Source organism: Neolamprologus brichardi, chromosome 6, assembly GCF_056152115.1.
Source record: "Neolamprologus brichardi isolate AB-2024 chromosome 6, ASM5615211v1, whole genome shotgun sequence".
Classification (NCBI taxonomy): domain Eukaryota; kingdom Metazoa; phylum Chordata; class Actinopteri; order Cichliformes; family Cichlidae; genus Neolamprologus; species Neolamprologus brichardi.
This window is the reverse complement of record NC_142109.1, coordinates 37,565,295-37,580,132: the sequence shown is the minus strand read 5'-3', so window position 1 is coordinate 37,580,132 and position 14,838 is coordinate 37,565,295. Positions and strand designations below refer to the sequence as shown.

Below are 14,838 nucleotides of genomic sequence, written 5' to 3'. Positions count from 1 at the left end.
GTTCTGGTTCTGTGTTCGGGTTCTGTGTTCTGTGTTCGGGTTCTGTGTTCTGGTTCTGTGTTCTGGTCCTGTGTTCTGGTTCTGGTCCTGTGTTCTGTGTTCTGTGTTTGGGTTCTGTGTTCTGTGTTCGGGTTCTGTGTTCGGGTTCTGTGTTCTGTGTTCTGTGTTCAGGTTCTGTGTTCTGTGTTCGGGTTCTGTGTTCAGGTTCTGTGTTCTGGTCCTGTGTTCTGGTTCTGTGTTCGGTTCTGTGTTCTGTGTTCTGGTTCTGTGTTCGGGTTCTGTGTTCTGTGTTCGGGTTCTGTGTTCAGGTTCTGTGTTCTGGTTCTGTGTTCGGGTTCTGTGTTCAGGTTCTGTGTTCGGGTTCTGTGATCTGTGTTCGGGTTCTGTGTTCTGTGTTCTGGTTCTGTGTTCGGGTTCTGTGTACGGGTCTGTGTTCTGGTTCTGTGTTCTGTGTTCTGTGTTCGGGTTCTGTGTTCTGGTCCTGTGTTCAGGTTCTGTGTTCTGGTTCTGTGTTCTGGTTCTGTGTACGGGTTCTGTGTTCTGGTCCTGTGTTCTGTGTTCTGGTTCTGTGTTCAGGTTCTGTGGTCTGGTTCTGTGTTCTGTGTTCGGGTTCTGTGTTCTGGTTCTGGTCCTGTGTTCTGTGTTCAGGTTCTGTGTTCAGGTTCTGTGTTCGGGTTCTGTGTGTGGTCTCCATGATGCTCTGCGGCTTCATGGAGACCACACACAGAACAGTCTGCAGTCTGGATTCAGGGTCCTGGACCGTTGGCAGACGTTCCTGATCAAAGCCCGCTCATAATCACATCTTTAAGTTTAGCTCGGCTAATCTGACACATGGGAGCAGAACTCTGACACTGATAATAATCTTATTGGTTGTTGGGCCATCAACACGATTCAACGTAAGAAAGAAGGAATCAGGTGACGAACACCAGGCCTCGAAGAAGACAGCAGCTCGTATGAACATGTACGTTTATGCAGGTAAACCTCAGCGAAAGGCTACCTGGTTACCCAGGAAACCAAACCCAAAGTGCCAAGCTGTCAGCTACAAAGTGATGTGTGGGTGGAGCTTTAGACCAGGTGATTTTACCTGTCTTGTGAAGCTGTACAGGCGCACCTGATGAACTCTGTCTGTGTCTGAAGGTGTTGCTGTGTTTGCGCTCGGTATGATCGTCAACATCCACAGTGACTCCATCCTGCGTGGGCTGAGGAAACCTGGAGAGGTTGTCTACAGAGTCCCTCATGGTACGTCGCGTCCTCCTCGTGAGCAGACCTCCTCGCCGTTAGCCGCCGGGGCTGCTGCCTCTCGTTAAGCCGCTGCCGTCTCTGTGTTTCAGGGGGCATGTTCGAGTTTGTGTCTGGGGCAAACTACTTCGGGGAGATCGTGGAGTGGTGTGGATACGCTGTGGCTGTCTGGTCTTTGCCAGCCTTCGCCTTCGCCTTCTTCACCATCTGCTCCATCGGGCCCCGAGCCTGCATGCACCACAGGTAACGAGCCTCTGACGAGGCTTTGCTGCTGCTGATGCGACTGGGAGAGTGTGATCATTAAGAAAACACATTTCTGACCTTGCCGAGTGTCCGGCTAAGTGCCTGAGTTTCTTTGGCTCTCGTTAAAAAGTCTTTGGGGTCCAGAAATACTCGAGTGCCAGGTCAGTCCTGCACGGGGGGCTTCGTAAAGGTACTGAGGCGTGTGCTGTAGAGCACAGCGTCAGCATGTTTCACACAACGCTGATAAAAATGCTGCACAGTTTCCATTTAAAGGCTTCACTTTGTGTTTCTGGCTGTTAAACCCAAACATCATCATGAGAAGTTCTCTCCTCTGAAATGAAACTGTTCTTTCTGCAGAGACTACCAGCAGAGGTTCAAGGACTACCCTCGCTCCAGGAAAGCCATCATTCCCTTCATCCTGTGAGGAGCACCGAGCTCGGCCGACTCCGGAGATCCAAAGTTCTTTACCAGCTTCACTCTTCATCCAAACTTTATGCATTTGTTTAATCATCACCTGCATGGTTTTTACTCCTGACGTTGTCCCAGTGTTCCCGTTGATGACGTAGCTTCCTCTAATGAGCGTCCGACTTCAGAGCGTGTCCTCTTGTGCTGGCGCGTGTATTATGCACTGAAACGAGCCTCGACCCAAAGACGTGAATAAAGATTTAAATTTGACGCTGTTCGGATTCTTTCACCTGCTGGCTCCACACGGCCTGTTAAAAAACAGCGCTGCTACATCAGAACTAAAAAGTTCTGATGTAGCAGCGCGTGCAGGCTGGAAGGCGGTGTTCTGGATATCATCATGGAGGTCCGAGTGTGCGTGGGTCAGCCTGGTTCGCTCTGAGGCCAGCACGCCGTACTAACGTGACATTTTTAACAATCGCATTTGTGAATAATGGTTTTTAAATGGTCTTCGTCTTACTGCCGTTTAGCTAAAATCATCTTTGTTCACGTTTATACTTTTTATTGTTTGTCGGCTTTAAACAGCTGAAAAACCTCAAGCATACCAAAGCTGAACACAGACTGTGAGCGCATGGTGACAGGAAGTGACAACTCAAGTAAAGCAGGAAGTAACCAGACACAGCGAAGAGAAGAAAACAGAAGGAAACTGAGCAAATGTAAAACTTTAAAGGGTTCCAGGTTAGTGCCTTCATCATGTCGAGGTCATCCTCACACACTGAAGATTGACTTCCTCTTTGTGTGGAAGGATTTTTGTCATTTTATGATTTTGTATTATTAAAAACACAAAAAAATTAATTTCATATTTAATAGGGCTGCAACGATACTCGTATGGATATTGAACCGTTTGATACAGTGCTTTCGGTTCGGTACGCATATGTATCGAACAATACAAAATTTTAAATTTATTTTATCAACTTTCCTTCTGACGATGCTGTCTGTGTTGAGCGCTCAGTGGATCTGCGCTCGACTACTCCGCCTAGGCTGCACTGTCGAGCGCAGATTCACTGAGCGCACTGCAAGCTAGCAAGACAGAAGCTAAGCTCGTTGCAACATGGCAAATTGAACCTCCCCCACCCTCATTCAGATCTGGCGTTTGGAACTATTTTGGTTTTCATGTGACGTATGACCCTGAAGGTAAGCGCGTCATGGACTAAAGTAAAACAGTATGTCGGATGTGTCACGCAATGCTCAATTACATGGGTGGGAACTAGTGTGTTAGCACAGTTAGCTCGTTAGCGCAGTTAGCTCATTAACGTGTTGGCCGTCCAGTCGCACGCACGGGGCGATCCGCGGTAGCTCGTTAACGGAGATTTGCCGTGTTGTGGCGTTAACGTCATTTCAGATTAACGCTGACAGCACTAGTGGGAACACAACGAATATGACTGCACATTTACTCCGACAGCATCCTCGTGCAAAGACAAGTAGAAGCAGACAAAAACAACAAGCACGCATGCTACAAACTTTACCCGAGTCATTTAGACAGCCGTTAGCACATGAGAATATAGCCCACATATGCTGCTGAGAATATAGCCCAGAAGAAGCGTATAGTAGAGCTTTTATTTTGGAAAGAGCCATTTCTCTGTAATAAACTCTCTTTTCCAAAGATGAGTGATTTCTCCATCAGATAGATTTATTTTTTTATTACTTTGTTGTTTCAGCAACATTAAATTTAAAAACTGTACTTTTGATTTAAAATATATATTTATAATTTTAATCAATGACAAATTAAAAAAGCATTAACATCTTTTTGTATCGAAAAAATATCGAACCGTGACACCAAAGTATCGAACCGAACCGAACCGTGAATATTGTGTATCGTTGCACCCCTAATATTTAATGAGTCAAACTGGTTTAAAATTCGGTCTTTCTTAAAAAGCATGTTTTAACTTCTGATGACCGCGTCAGGATGATCCGAAGGTGGGGCCCAAGCCTCAGGCTACGTTCACACTGCAGGCGAAAGCGCATCAAATTCGATTTTTTTTGACCCTCTGCGACCCATATCTGATCATGGTGTGACAGTGTGAACGGCACAAATCCGATATTTTCAAATCCGATCTGGGTCACTTTCGTATGTGGTACTGAATCTGGTACATATCCGATGTTTTAGAAAGCGACTGCTGTTACATCACTGACACAAGACAAACGCCAATTATCAGCGCCGGAGAAGACATCGCTAACGCTTCCTGGCCATCCAGTGAAACTGTTGGGAAGACAACGTTGGAGAAACGTGAACATTTTCTTTGTACTGTATAATGTGCAGATTCTGACAGAAATCTGCAGCTATCCTTTGAAGCACCGCTCCTCTAAAACAGCAATAAGGATCATTATTTACAAATTTACAAATTACTTCAGATGATTTTGTCTCATTTAAAATGCTGTCTAATAAAATAAAACATACTAATTAAATTAACCTTGTTTTATTTTGTCTGTGCTCTCTTTTGATGACAACCGTTCTTCCTGAGTTATTTCTATGCGCTTTGTATATACGAAATTATATAAATGATACAGAAAACCAACAGTATAATTTATTGTGTCAAATTATGAATAAATAATGGGTATTTTATTTTGAAGTGCCGCTGAGGAGACCGGAAGCATTGGTACGCCGGATCCACAACAAACATGGCGGACGGTAGGTTGATTGTTGGCCATTGATGGCGTTTTTCGGCGTTTTTTGTTGTAATTCGGGTTCTTTGCTCCGTGTTTCCGGTTGATTTCGTTGTTTAATGGTCGCTTTGAATCTCAGCAGGTCGGTTTCAGCTTCATGAGAAGTTAATTTGGCAGAAAAGAAGCGTTAATGCGGGGCTAAGCTAGCCCGCCTGCAGCGCGGCGCAGGCTCGGTGCCGATAACGGAGACACAGCCCGGGGGAAACGAGCTGAGCCGCGCTTTGCTCCACAGGCTTCCTCTTGGAAACAAAGACGTTCAGAGATTTTCCTTCGACGGCGTTAATTCCGCAAACAGACTTGAAGATGTTCCGTTTAAAGTTCATCTACGCCAAACTCCATTCAGAAAATGTCCATTTCTGCAACTCTTCACTTCTCTGTATTTAAACGGGTGGATTTTTGCACCTGTTTGTTATTCCTGAGCTTTTTTATCAATCCGCCAGGGTCAGCATCGATACAGTTATAGATGTGAGTTAGTTTGTGCCAAACTTAATGGAAAAATCAGCCACTTTAGGCTCGTCTACCTGGCAGCACAGAGGGGAAACCATTTGTGTGGAGCTGAAATGGTTAAATCAGTCACGTGTTAATTGAATTTGACCACCTATGAATCAAATACAAGCAGGATTGATAAATGAATCGTTGGGGTGCTCATGGTGTCTGTGCAGCAGCTGCACGCACAGTTTCCAGCAGCTCTTCTTTGTGTTTCAGATCACACAGAGGTGGAGCAGTCCATGGAGGGACACACACCTGTGAGTAACACACACACACAAACACACAACATGTGACCTGTTTCTCTGATCAAAGTGTTTAAAATCCTCCTGCAGGTTTCTGAAAACCCACACGCAGAGTATGGCCTGACAGACAACATCCAGGTAAAACACACAGACACACACAGCCCTGTGCTTGATGTGAAGCCTGCTGCAAACTCCCAGCATGCTTTGCTGCTGCTCCTCAGAGGACGGTGGAGAACGAGAAGGCGAGCGCAGAGAAGATGTCGAAGCAGAAAGTGGACCTGCAGGCGCTGCCGACCCGGGCGTACCTGGACCAGACGGTGGTCCCGATCCTGCTGCAGGGGCTGTCGGTGCTCGCCAAGGACAGGTACACACACACACACACACACACACACACACACAGAGTTGGCAGCTTGCGACCAATCAGAAACATGGCCATGTCTACCTGCAGCAGAATCGGAGTGAGCTGCTGTGTTTCAACATTTATTCATACAGACTGACGTACTATTAGCCTGCTGCACGAGTACAGATGGGCGGGGCTATAAGTGTTTCCAGAGCTCAGGAAGTGCGGAGCAAAGTTTGGAGCTGCTTCCTGGATCGACGCTCCGGTGTAGAAGAAACAAACGCCTCGCTGGATTCTGAAATTTCAAACCATGTCCTCCCAAACAAGAGCAGCAGAGGTCTGTTAACACATAGTGAGTGAAGAAGAAACACCCAGTGCATCATGGGAATCCTCCCAGCAACCTACACCTATTGCAGCATAACTACGCAACCCAACAGGGAAGCAGATTCTCAGCAGTAGTTTGTAATTCCGTGCTGAGCGACAGCTTCGGTGCTTCTTGTTTAATGGCGCTCTGATTGGCGGCGGCGGCGTGGTCGACGTGTTTGCCGCGTTGAACCTTGTTCATGTCTGTTTTCCACTCAGACTCCCAGAAGTGCTTCCGTGCGCCGCTGTGACCTGCAGTCTGCGCGAGCTCATGTGTTCATGTGTGAAAATGTTGAACTTCCTGGTCTCACGCTGCCTGAAATGCCTCCGCTGAAGGTTTGTTTCCTCTTTCAGACCGCCGAACCCCATCGAGTACCTGGCTGCGTTCCTGCTGAAGAACAAATCCCAGTTTGAGGAGAGAAATTGAAGAGCCTCATTGGTCGAAGCTCGTTTCTGTTTGTTTTCTTTTTTTTAATTAAAAATAAAGGATGTGAAAAACATACTGTGCTCTGGGCTTTTATTCTGAAAGGCTGATTCTGCTCTGTGCTACTAGTGAAAAGTTCTTTCAAAGTTAAAGAGAAAAATTTGTTAAATGGGGTAAAAAAGATGAATAAAAACCTGAAACCTCATGAAGAGCGAGGAGGTGACGTAAGATCACAGCAGTGTGAGGAAAATGCTTTTAAGAATTTGTAACTTTAATTTGTACGTTTAAAAACAATTTTCAAATATGAGATTTGACTGTTCTGAGATTTAAATATGAATGTTCTGGATGTTTGAGGGGGAAATGGGTGCGAACATTTGTGTAATGAAGTTTCCAGACAAATAATCTGGAACTAAATGTAAGCTTTAAAAGACGAAGTCAGTTTGACAAGAAAAATAATTTTAATTGTAAGAATGAAAACACTGAATACATGACAGGAAACCAAAATCAGGAGCCAAACAAGGCTGAAAAAACAGATTATAATAAACTTTATTGCACAAAAACAAAGAACTGGAACATTTAAGACCCGCCCAGGTAGTGTTAAAGCTACAGCAGATTATTAAACATGGAACCATCCAGAAAGCAGGACACCTGCTCTGTACGGTGTCCCGTCAGGCCCAAAATTCAGTGTTTCTGTTTGCGTTCAGAAAACATATTAAAAAGAAAACGGCTAAAATAAATATATTAAAGTTATAATTAGTCAGTTAAAAAAGAGCAAATTTTGTTTTCAGTTTGAAAATCTGAGCAGTGCTGCCATAAACGCACAAAAACATCCAGCTGTATGCTTCCTGTCTGCACAGGAAGTGGGAAACTGTGAGAACACTGTGCACGCCATCGGCTCCTAACGAGACGTTCACAGTAACCACGAGCTCGTTCAGCTCAGGCTGCTCTGGACACCCAGTGTCTCTGTTTTTTTACACTCTGGAGCTGGATGATGTCACTGAGAGGGGAGAAACCCAACGCACTTGTTTACGAGAGCAGCCTGTCTGAAAAGAGCCAGCGTAAACACCGGCTCGTTTCAGACAGGCTGGCTGCACTGAGGTGCGGTGTCAGGTAAAGAAGGATGATTATGAACTGGGAATCATGCAAAGCTGCTGTGGGAGAATCAAAACACGGAGCTGGAAACGAGCGTTTCAGCTTTCATTAACAGCAGCCTAATTATGTCAACGTTACTGTTTCCAGCTGTGCTCACGGCTCAGACCCACGTGTGACCTCTGACACTGACGCTACAGTGATGCTGTGAGTGCGGCTGCAGCTGTTAATGATGAATTCGTTCTACGTTCAGGTTTATAATGTTTAGAAATGTTTCAGTGAGGCGGCATCGCTGACGTACGCAGCCCCAAAGACTCAAATACAAAGACAGGAAATCCAGTTTGCACTTTTATTTTTCCCCTTCTCGATCAAAAATTAAATCCCGTCTTGTTTCATTCCCAGTTCACTGCTAACATGAACTGTAACTGTAAAACCTTTATTAACCTTCAGGTTTACCTGCTTAATTAAAGATGAAATAACAAAACAATAACAAACATCCTTCTGGATAAAAGCGTGTCAGCAGGAAATACCCAATCACAGCGCTCAGCAGCTGCTTCAGACTCCTCCCACTGCACTTTTTAGATTTGGCCTCTCAGGGTTTCATGTCATGGCCCTGAAGCGCTTCACTCAAAGTCAGCTCGTCCCTCAGGTAAGTTTCATTAGGTCACATGACCCAATCAGACATCCCACCTGTTTCCTGAAGTTAGAGCGACGAGCTTAAATTAAATGAAGAATGACGGGAACGTCAGCCAATCACAGAACATCGTGGTGACATCACGGCTTCAGAAACACGACAGAGACTACAGACAGGGTTTAAATATCAGTCAGCAGGTGACGTAGAAACAACCTGAGCAGAAACAACCAGGTAACAGCCACGCCCACCTTCCACACTTACATCAGTTCCTGTGGTCTGAGGACGAGCGCAGGAAACAATCTTTGTGCGTTGCATCAACAAAAGGCAGCAGTCCAGCGAGATAACAAAGAGGGGGGTGAGGTGGGCGGAGCTTTGTCTCAGATGTAAAACTGGTGAGCGGCCAGGTTGTCCATGAAGGGCTGAACCAGGAAGTCCGTGGAGAAGTAGAAGACGAGGCCGAAGGTGATGGAGATGGGCAGCGCCGGCAGAGCCTTCTTAAAGATGGCCAGCAGCAGCAGAGTGAGGCACAGACCCTGAGACAGGCACAGGTGAGACACAGGTGAGACAGAGGCTCAGGTGAGACAGAGGCACAGGTGAGACGCAGGTGAGACAGAGGCACAGGTGAGACGCAGGTGAGACAGAGGCACAGGTGAGACAGAGGCACAGGTGAGACGCAGGTGAGACAGAGGCACAGGTGAGACAGAGGCACAGGTGAGACACAGGTGAGACAGAGGCACAGGTGAGACAGAGGCACAGGTGAGACAGAGGCACAGGTGAGACGCAGGTGAGACAGAGGCACAGGTGAGACGCAGGTGAGACACAGGTGAGACAGAGGTACAGGTGAGACAGAGGCACAGGTGAGACGCAGGTGAGACAGAGGCGAGACGCAGGTGAGACAGAGGCACAGGTGAGACAGAGGCACAGGTGAGACACAGGTGAGACACAGGTGAGACAGAGGCTCAGGTGAGACAGAGGCACAGGTGAGACAGAGGCACAGGTGAGACGCAGGTGAGACAGAGGCACAGGTGAGACAGAGGCACAGGTGAGACACAGGTGAGACAGAGGCTCAGGTGAGACAGAGGCACAGGTGAGACAGAGGCACAGGTGAGACGCAGGTGAGACAGAGGCACAGGTGAGACAGAGGCACAGGTGAGACGCAGGTGAGACAGAGGCACAGGTGAGACAGAGGCACAGGTGAGCACAGGTGAGACAGAGGCACAGGTGAGACAGAGGCACAGGTGAGACGCAGGTGAGACAGAGGCACAGGTGAGACGCAGGTGAGACACAGGTGAGACAGAGGTACAGGTGAGACAGAGGTACAGGTGAGACGCAGGTGAGACAGAGGTACAGGTGAGACGCAGGTGAGACAGAGGCACAGGTGAGACAGAGGCACAGGTGAGACAGAGGCACAGGTGAGACGCAGGTGAGACAGAGGCACAGGTGAGACAGAGGCACAGGTGAGACAGAGGCACAGGTGAGACGCAGGTGAGACACAGGTGAGACAGAGGTACAGGTGAGACGCAGGTGAGACAGAGGTACAGGTGAGACGCAGGTGAGACAGAGGCACAGGTGAGACAGAGGCACAGGTGAGCACAGGTGAGACAGAGGCACAGGTGAGACAGAGGCACAGGTGAGACGCAGGTGAGACAGAGGCACAGGTGAGACAGAGGCACAGGTGAGACAGAGGCACAGGTGAGACGCAGGTGAGACGCAGGTGAGACACAGGTGAGACAGAGGTACAGGTGAGACGCAGGTGAGACAGAGGTACAGGTGAGACGCAGGTGAGACAGAGGCACAGGTGAGACAGAGGCACAGGTGAGCACAGGTGAGACAGAGGCACAGGTGAGACAGAGGCACAGGTGAGACAGAGGCACAGGTGAGACGCAGGTGAGACAGAGGTACAGGTGAGACAGAGGCACAGGTGAGACGCAGGTGAGACAGAGGTACAGGTGAGACGCAGGTGAGACACAGGTGAGACAGAGGTACAGGTAAGACAGAGGCACAGGTGAGTGCAGGTGCAGTTTTAAGTGAGGAAGTCCTGCGTGCCTGACGAGGGCCCGCGCAGCTCACACGATTAGTTTTACATGTTTGACGTCGGCTCCTGTTGATCTCAGGTGGAAACGTTTTACTTTTCATGTTTCATTAAACTCACCTGTGATCGAGGATGGTGTGATGACAGAGGGCAGACAGGCTGTAACTGGGCAGGGGGTCGGGACACGCCGCCGTGGTGGATGAGCGCCGTTGTGTCAGCGCGGGATTTATCTTTTTTAGAGACATCGAGATCCTTCAATGCTGTGATCTCGAAGGATCGGTCTCGACTGATTGAACTGATTGTAAGTGAGAACCAGTAAATACCAACAACCGGATTTGGTGTGTGGTAGTAACAGGTAAATAAACTTTTTTTTTTAATTATTTGAATATATATGAGTGCTTGTGTATAAATACACAAACAATACACACATGCTTTCAATTGTGTAATTTAAGTGATCTAGGTAGCTGTTTTGGAAGTTCAGTTAACTCTAGAAATGTGTTTTGGAGTTTGTACGTGTTTTGTCTCTAGGGGCCACCGTATATATTTATATATAAACATATAAATAAAATCACTTTTTTTTACTTTAGTAATTCCTTTTGTGCATAATTTTATATTATTGTTAATGATAAATTAATTAAAGCAACAAAACAACCTGAAGAGCCAGTTCGGAGCCGAAAGAGCCGATTCTCTAAAAAGAGCCAGAAATCCCATCACTACAGTGCATTCAGGTCCTGGGTTGTGTGCGCCCCTCGCCCGCCCCTCGCCCGCCCGCCCCTCGCCCTGGTTACCTGTTTTCTGTCCTGTCTGCGGCTGTGGTCGGCGTGGTTTCATCTAAAAAACTGTCTCAGTAAATATGGTTACGGTCGGTGTGTGCTGTTACTCTGACCCAGCTCAGCTGTATCCTGTCACCTGACCCTCCTCACAGCCCGGCCTCCCCCGACCTCGGTATCCTACTGTAAATGCGTTTAAATGCACGTCTGTCCAAAACACAAAACACGCCAAAGTTTTGTTGCGTAACTTGTGACGTTTCTCTTAATAAATCAAAGTTAAGACTCTGAATCATAACGTCTGACACAGGACATTTTAACGTCTCCTCTTTGTGGCCACGAAGCTGTAATTCCTGCACCAGCCCGAGCCCACGCCAGCCCGAGCGCACGCCAGCCCGAGCGCACGCCAGCCCGAGCCCACGCCAGCCCGAGCCCACGCCAGCCCGAGCGCACGCCAGCCCGAGCGCACGCCAGCCCGAGCGCACGCCTGGCATCGCGGACGTCAGATTCTCAGCACACCTGATCCGGGTTGGCGTGACCGTAGACGCTGAGTTTGTTGCGGCGTAGACATTAGGGAGTCAAACATAAAACTTACGATGAGAATGGCAACGAAGCAGGCGAGCGTCGTGTTCCAGTCGCCCCCGGTCGCCGCGGCTTTTCCAACCAGAACGCTGTAGAAGATGAAATCGCCGAGGCCTAGCTTCACGCCTCCTGCACACACAACAGAGACGCGTCAGAAAATTGCAGAGCGCCATTAACCTCGGACAGCTGAGCGACGGCGGACTCACTGTCCTCCTCCATCTCGTCCTCTGGAAGCAACCTGGAGTGTCTGCTGGGAGGTTCCGCCCTGCCGTCGCTTTGCTCCACCTCCTCATCTGAAAAACAAAAATGGCGTCCGAGCAGCAGTATTAGTTCTGTGGATGAACACACGAGCGTGGAGATGTTATGATACCTGACCTGGTTCAGAGCGCTGCGTCTCATTGGGGCTCGCCATCCCCACTGTCCACACCATGGCGGCTGAACACAGAACACAATGAAAGGTGATGTCATCGCGCTGCGATTCCTTATATGGTTTTAGATTCGACCCGAGCATCGTGATCGCCTCAGGACGTAAGAGCGCCACAGCGGCTCGACGTCAGAGTCTGAATCTGGTTTCGTTATGGCGGAAGTTATCACGCGGCAGCGTCACGGCCAGGAAGCCGTCGTGAACTCGCGCTTCACGACGGGAACGTCTAAATTTACGAGTCGGGATCGAAAGGTTCCAGGAAGTGCTTCCCAAAAACCAACTTTCTGTTTCTGAGTTTCCCTTCGAGCTCGTCTCTGAGGCGCTGCGAGACCTCGGAGCTGCAGACGACCTCGAAGGTTTGACCTTTAGCCGCATGTTCCTGAAACCTTCCTCTTCTAACGATCGGAGGAAACCATCACAAACATCAGACAAGCTGCAGAGCCGTTATTGATCGGCGCTGATCGAGAACAGTGGACGCACTCACAGGAGTAGATGAGGGCGGGGAAGATGGGCTCGTTACGCTCCTGAGCCGTTTCCACCAACATCCTGAGAGGACCTTTAGGACTGAGGACGGCCACCAGGTCTGCAACAGCACAAACAGAGCAAAGCATGATGGGAAAACTGAGAGCAGCAGCGCCGCTCGGAGCCCAGGTCCGAAGCCTCCACTCACCGTAGACGGAGATGGCACCCAGGATGACCCAGGCCGACCACTCGGGCAGGTATTTGATGAAGACGAGGGCCATGAGGGCGCTGATGAGGATCAGGTAGGCCTGCTGCAGCTGCAGCGGCCCCTTCCAGTGGATGCAGATCATCCCCACCGCCCCGAAGTTCCAGATGATCACGCCCACCGTCGGGTAGTCCATCGCCAGGTTGTACGTCTTAAACACCTCCCTGGAAATCGGAGAAAGCAACACGAGCGTTGAGACGCTGTGACAAACGTTCTGCATCGCGCTGCGGCGTCAGTGTCCAATCACAGGACTCACCCCAGGTACATGAAGCTGAACCAGAAGAGCAGCATGAGGGAGGACAGGATGAGCCAGCCGTGGATGAACTGAACAAACACATCAAAGCGTCACTTCCTGTACAGCACGCCGGTCCTCGAACGCAACGGGAGAGACGGGTGAATACGAGGAGGAGGAGCTCACCTTGTAGCAGCGATACTTGTACAGGACGACCAGGAAGATGGTCATGACCACGATGACGCTGATCATGATGATGGTGTTCAGGACGGAGTTGAGGAGGCGGCGGCCAACGGAGGAGGTGTTCTCCGTGAACGGCGTGTAGATCCTGCGGAGAAAAACGTCACAGTTAGCTGACAGGGGAGGAGGTGGCGGCGTGTGGCGGCAGGAGCGAGGACCTACAGCTGCTGGTCCGTCTTCTCCGTGTAGAAGCTCACAGACTTGATGGTGGCAACCACGACGACCATGCATAGGGTGACGGGGATGAAGAGCATGATGACGTGCTTGGCGCCATACTTCAGGGTCAGCTCTTCTTCCTCAGCTTCCACCTCCGGATCTGACCCGCCGCCGTCTGCAGCGGCCGGCCCCGGCCTCCTGCTTATCCCCGCCTGCACCAACCGAGGGCAACACATGGCGTCAGTGCGGCGGGACGCGTGGGAACGAAACACTGGAGAGACTCGGAACGGAAACTGACCTTTAACCTTTTGGTTGGCGTGCCATTGGGGGGCGTGAGGTCTGAGTCCGGTATGTAGGAGGGGAGCGCGGGAGACTCGGACCGGACCAAGGCCGACCTTTCGTTGTAGATGTCTTCATCGCTGTCGGAGGCGTTCATGGCGTTCTGACTCTGCAACAACAGGAAACAGCACAAATCACCTGACAGGGCGAAAACCCGACGCAGGAACGCGATGACGGTCCACGATGGCGGTCCACGCCTGCATCTGGTCCATTTCTGACCACGACAAACACGCCTACGCTTTTTAAAAAACCTTTATTAACCAGCAGCTGAGGCCTGCAGTTCCTCTGGCGTCCAGCAGGGGCAGACTTCGGTCTCTGTAGGTGATTTCCTGCTGCAGCTGCACCTGACGGAGCTGTTTAAATCGCAAGCTTAAAGTTTGTATTATTGGGGGCGTGGCCTGCTTGACTGACAGGTGGCTGTAGCCGTCTGTCCCTCTGATGGACTCGTGTCCATCAGAGCGTCTTCAGCTCGACTACACCGTCTCCAACCTTCGGTAACGCTCGTCTCCACCCGTGGGTGGTGGAGCGCGGGAACCACCACCTGTCACCTGTACTTCCGAGAGCCCCTCACATTAAACCCGAGTTCATTTTTTCTCCTCCGCTGATGAATTCACGGCATTACCGGATCTGTCCGCTTCAAACCAGACCGGCTTCGGTGCGACTGACTGCGGCACAAAGTGCGCCTTTTCCGCTGTGACTGCGCGTGAACGGGCGGCTCTGTCCGCACACGGAAGCCATCGGAGCGATCGGTGATCGATAACAGCCAGAAAAAGCGAGTTTACCTGGATCCCAGCGGAGACTCCACAGCAAACACCGAGCAGAAGACCCGGAAGAAGGCAGTCAGCTGACCCGCACAGCACGTGACCTGCCGCTACGTCACAGTATCGTTTATTGGCGGTTGTCAAAGAGCAACATGGTGATTACCGGAGTGGACCGACATGTCAACAACAACATCAAATAAGTTCAAATCCCCCCAAACAAACGAGTCTGTGTTAAAAACTTTCACAGCTTCACGTCAGCGCCGAGCTTTCAGCAGCTCACACTTTCCTGTTAAAAACAACGAGCAGACATAACGGTCTGCTCCTCCTGTGCTTCTCACTCCTCTTCTCCTCTGCATGTTGGAAAACCATCGCGCGCTGCTTTTGCCGCC

At 49.6% G+C, this 14,838-nt stretch overlaps 3 protein-coding genes across 4 annotated transcripts in view; 2 read left to right on the top strand and 1 right to left on the bottom strand.

Annotated features, from left to right (window-relative positions):
* LOC102787127 (3-oxo-5-alpha-steroid 4-dehydrogenase 2-like) overlaps positions 1-4,416 on the top strand; it is a 30,454-nt gene extending 26,038 nt beyond the window's left edge. For both annotated transcript variants that reach the window (XM_006806596.3, XM_087842321.1), the window contains 3 exons: positions 1,138-1,239; positions 1,332-1,482; positions 1,840-4,416. In XM_006806596.3, coding sequence (XP_006806659.2) covers positions 1,138-1,239; positions 1,332-1,482; positions 1,840-1,906 — 320 coding nt within the window. In that variant the 3' untranslated portion in view covers positions 1,907-4,416. The remainder of the gene's footprint in view (positions 1-1,137; positions 1,240-1,331; positions 1,483-1,839) is intronic.
* Positions 4,417-4,508: 92 nt separating this feature from the next.
* On the top strand, positions 4,509-6,542 carry dpy30 (dpy-30 histone methyltransferase complex regulatory subunit). The gene is made up of 5 exons (XM_087842322.1): positions 4,509-4,573; positions 5,314-5,354; positions 5,430-5,477; positions 5,561-5,703; positions 6,397-6,542. Exons 1-5 carry the CDS (start codon positions 4,564-4,566, stop codon positions 6,467-6,469), a joined length of 315 nt encoding a protein of 104 aa, XP_087698448.1. The 5' UTR covers positions 4,509-4,563; the 3' UTR covers positions 6,470-6,542.
* Positions 6,543-6,905: 363 nt separating this feature from the next.
* Positions 6,906-14,696, bottom strand: psen2 (presenilin 2). Its single transcript, XM_087842320.1, has 11 exons — positions 14,471-14,696; positions 13,648-13,797; positions 13,356-13,561; positions 13,140-13,281; positions 12,978-13,045; positions 12,665-12,885; positions 12,479-12,577; positions 11,946-12,005; positions 11,777-11,863; positions 11,584-11,699; positions 6,906-8,722 (listed from the first exon to the last, which is right to left on the bottom strand). Exons 2-11 carry the CDS (start codon positions 13,783-13,785, stop codon positions 8,567-8,569), a joined length of 1,293 nt encoding a protein of 430 aa, XP_087698446.1. The 5' UTR covers positions 13,786-13,797; positions 14,471-14,696; the 3' UTR covers positions 6,906-8,566.
* Positions 14,697-14,838: the final 142 nt, after the last annotated feature.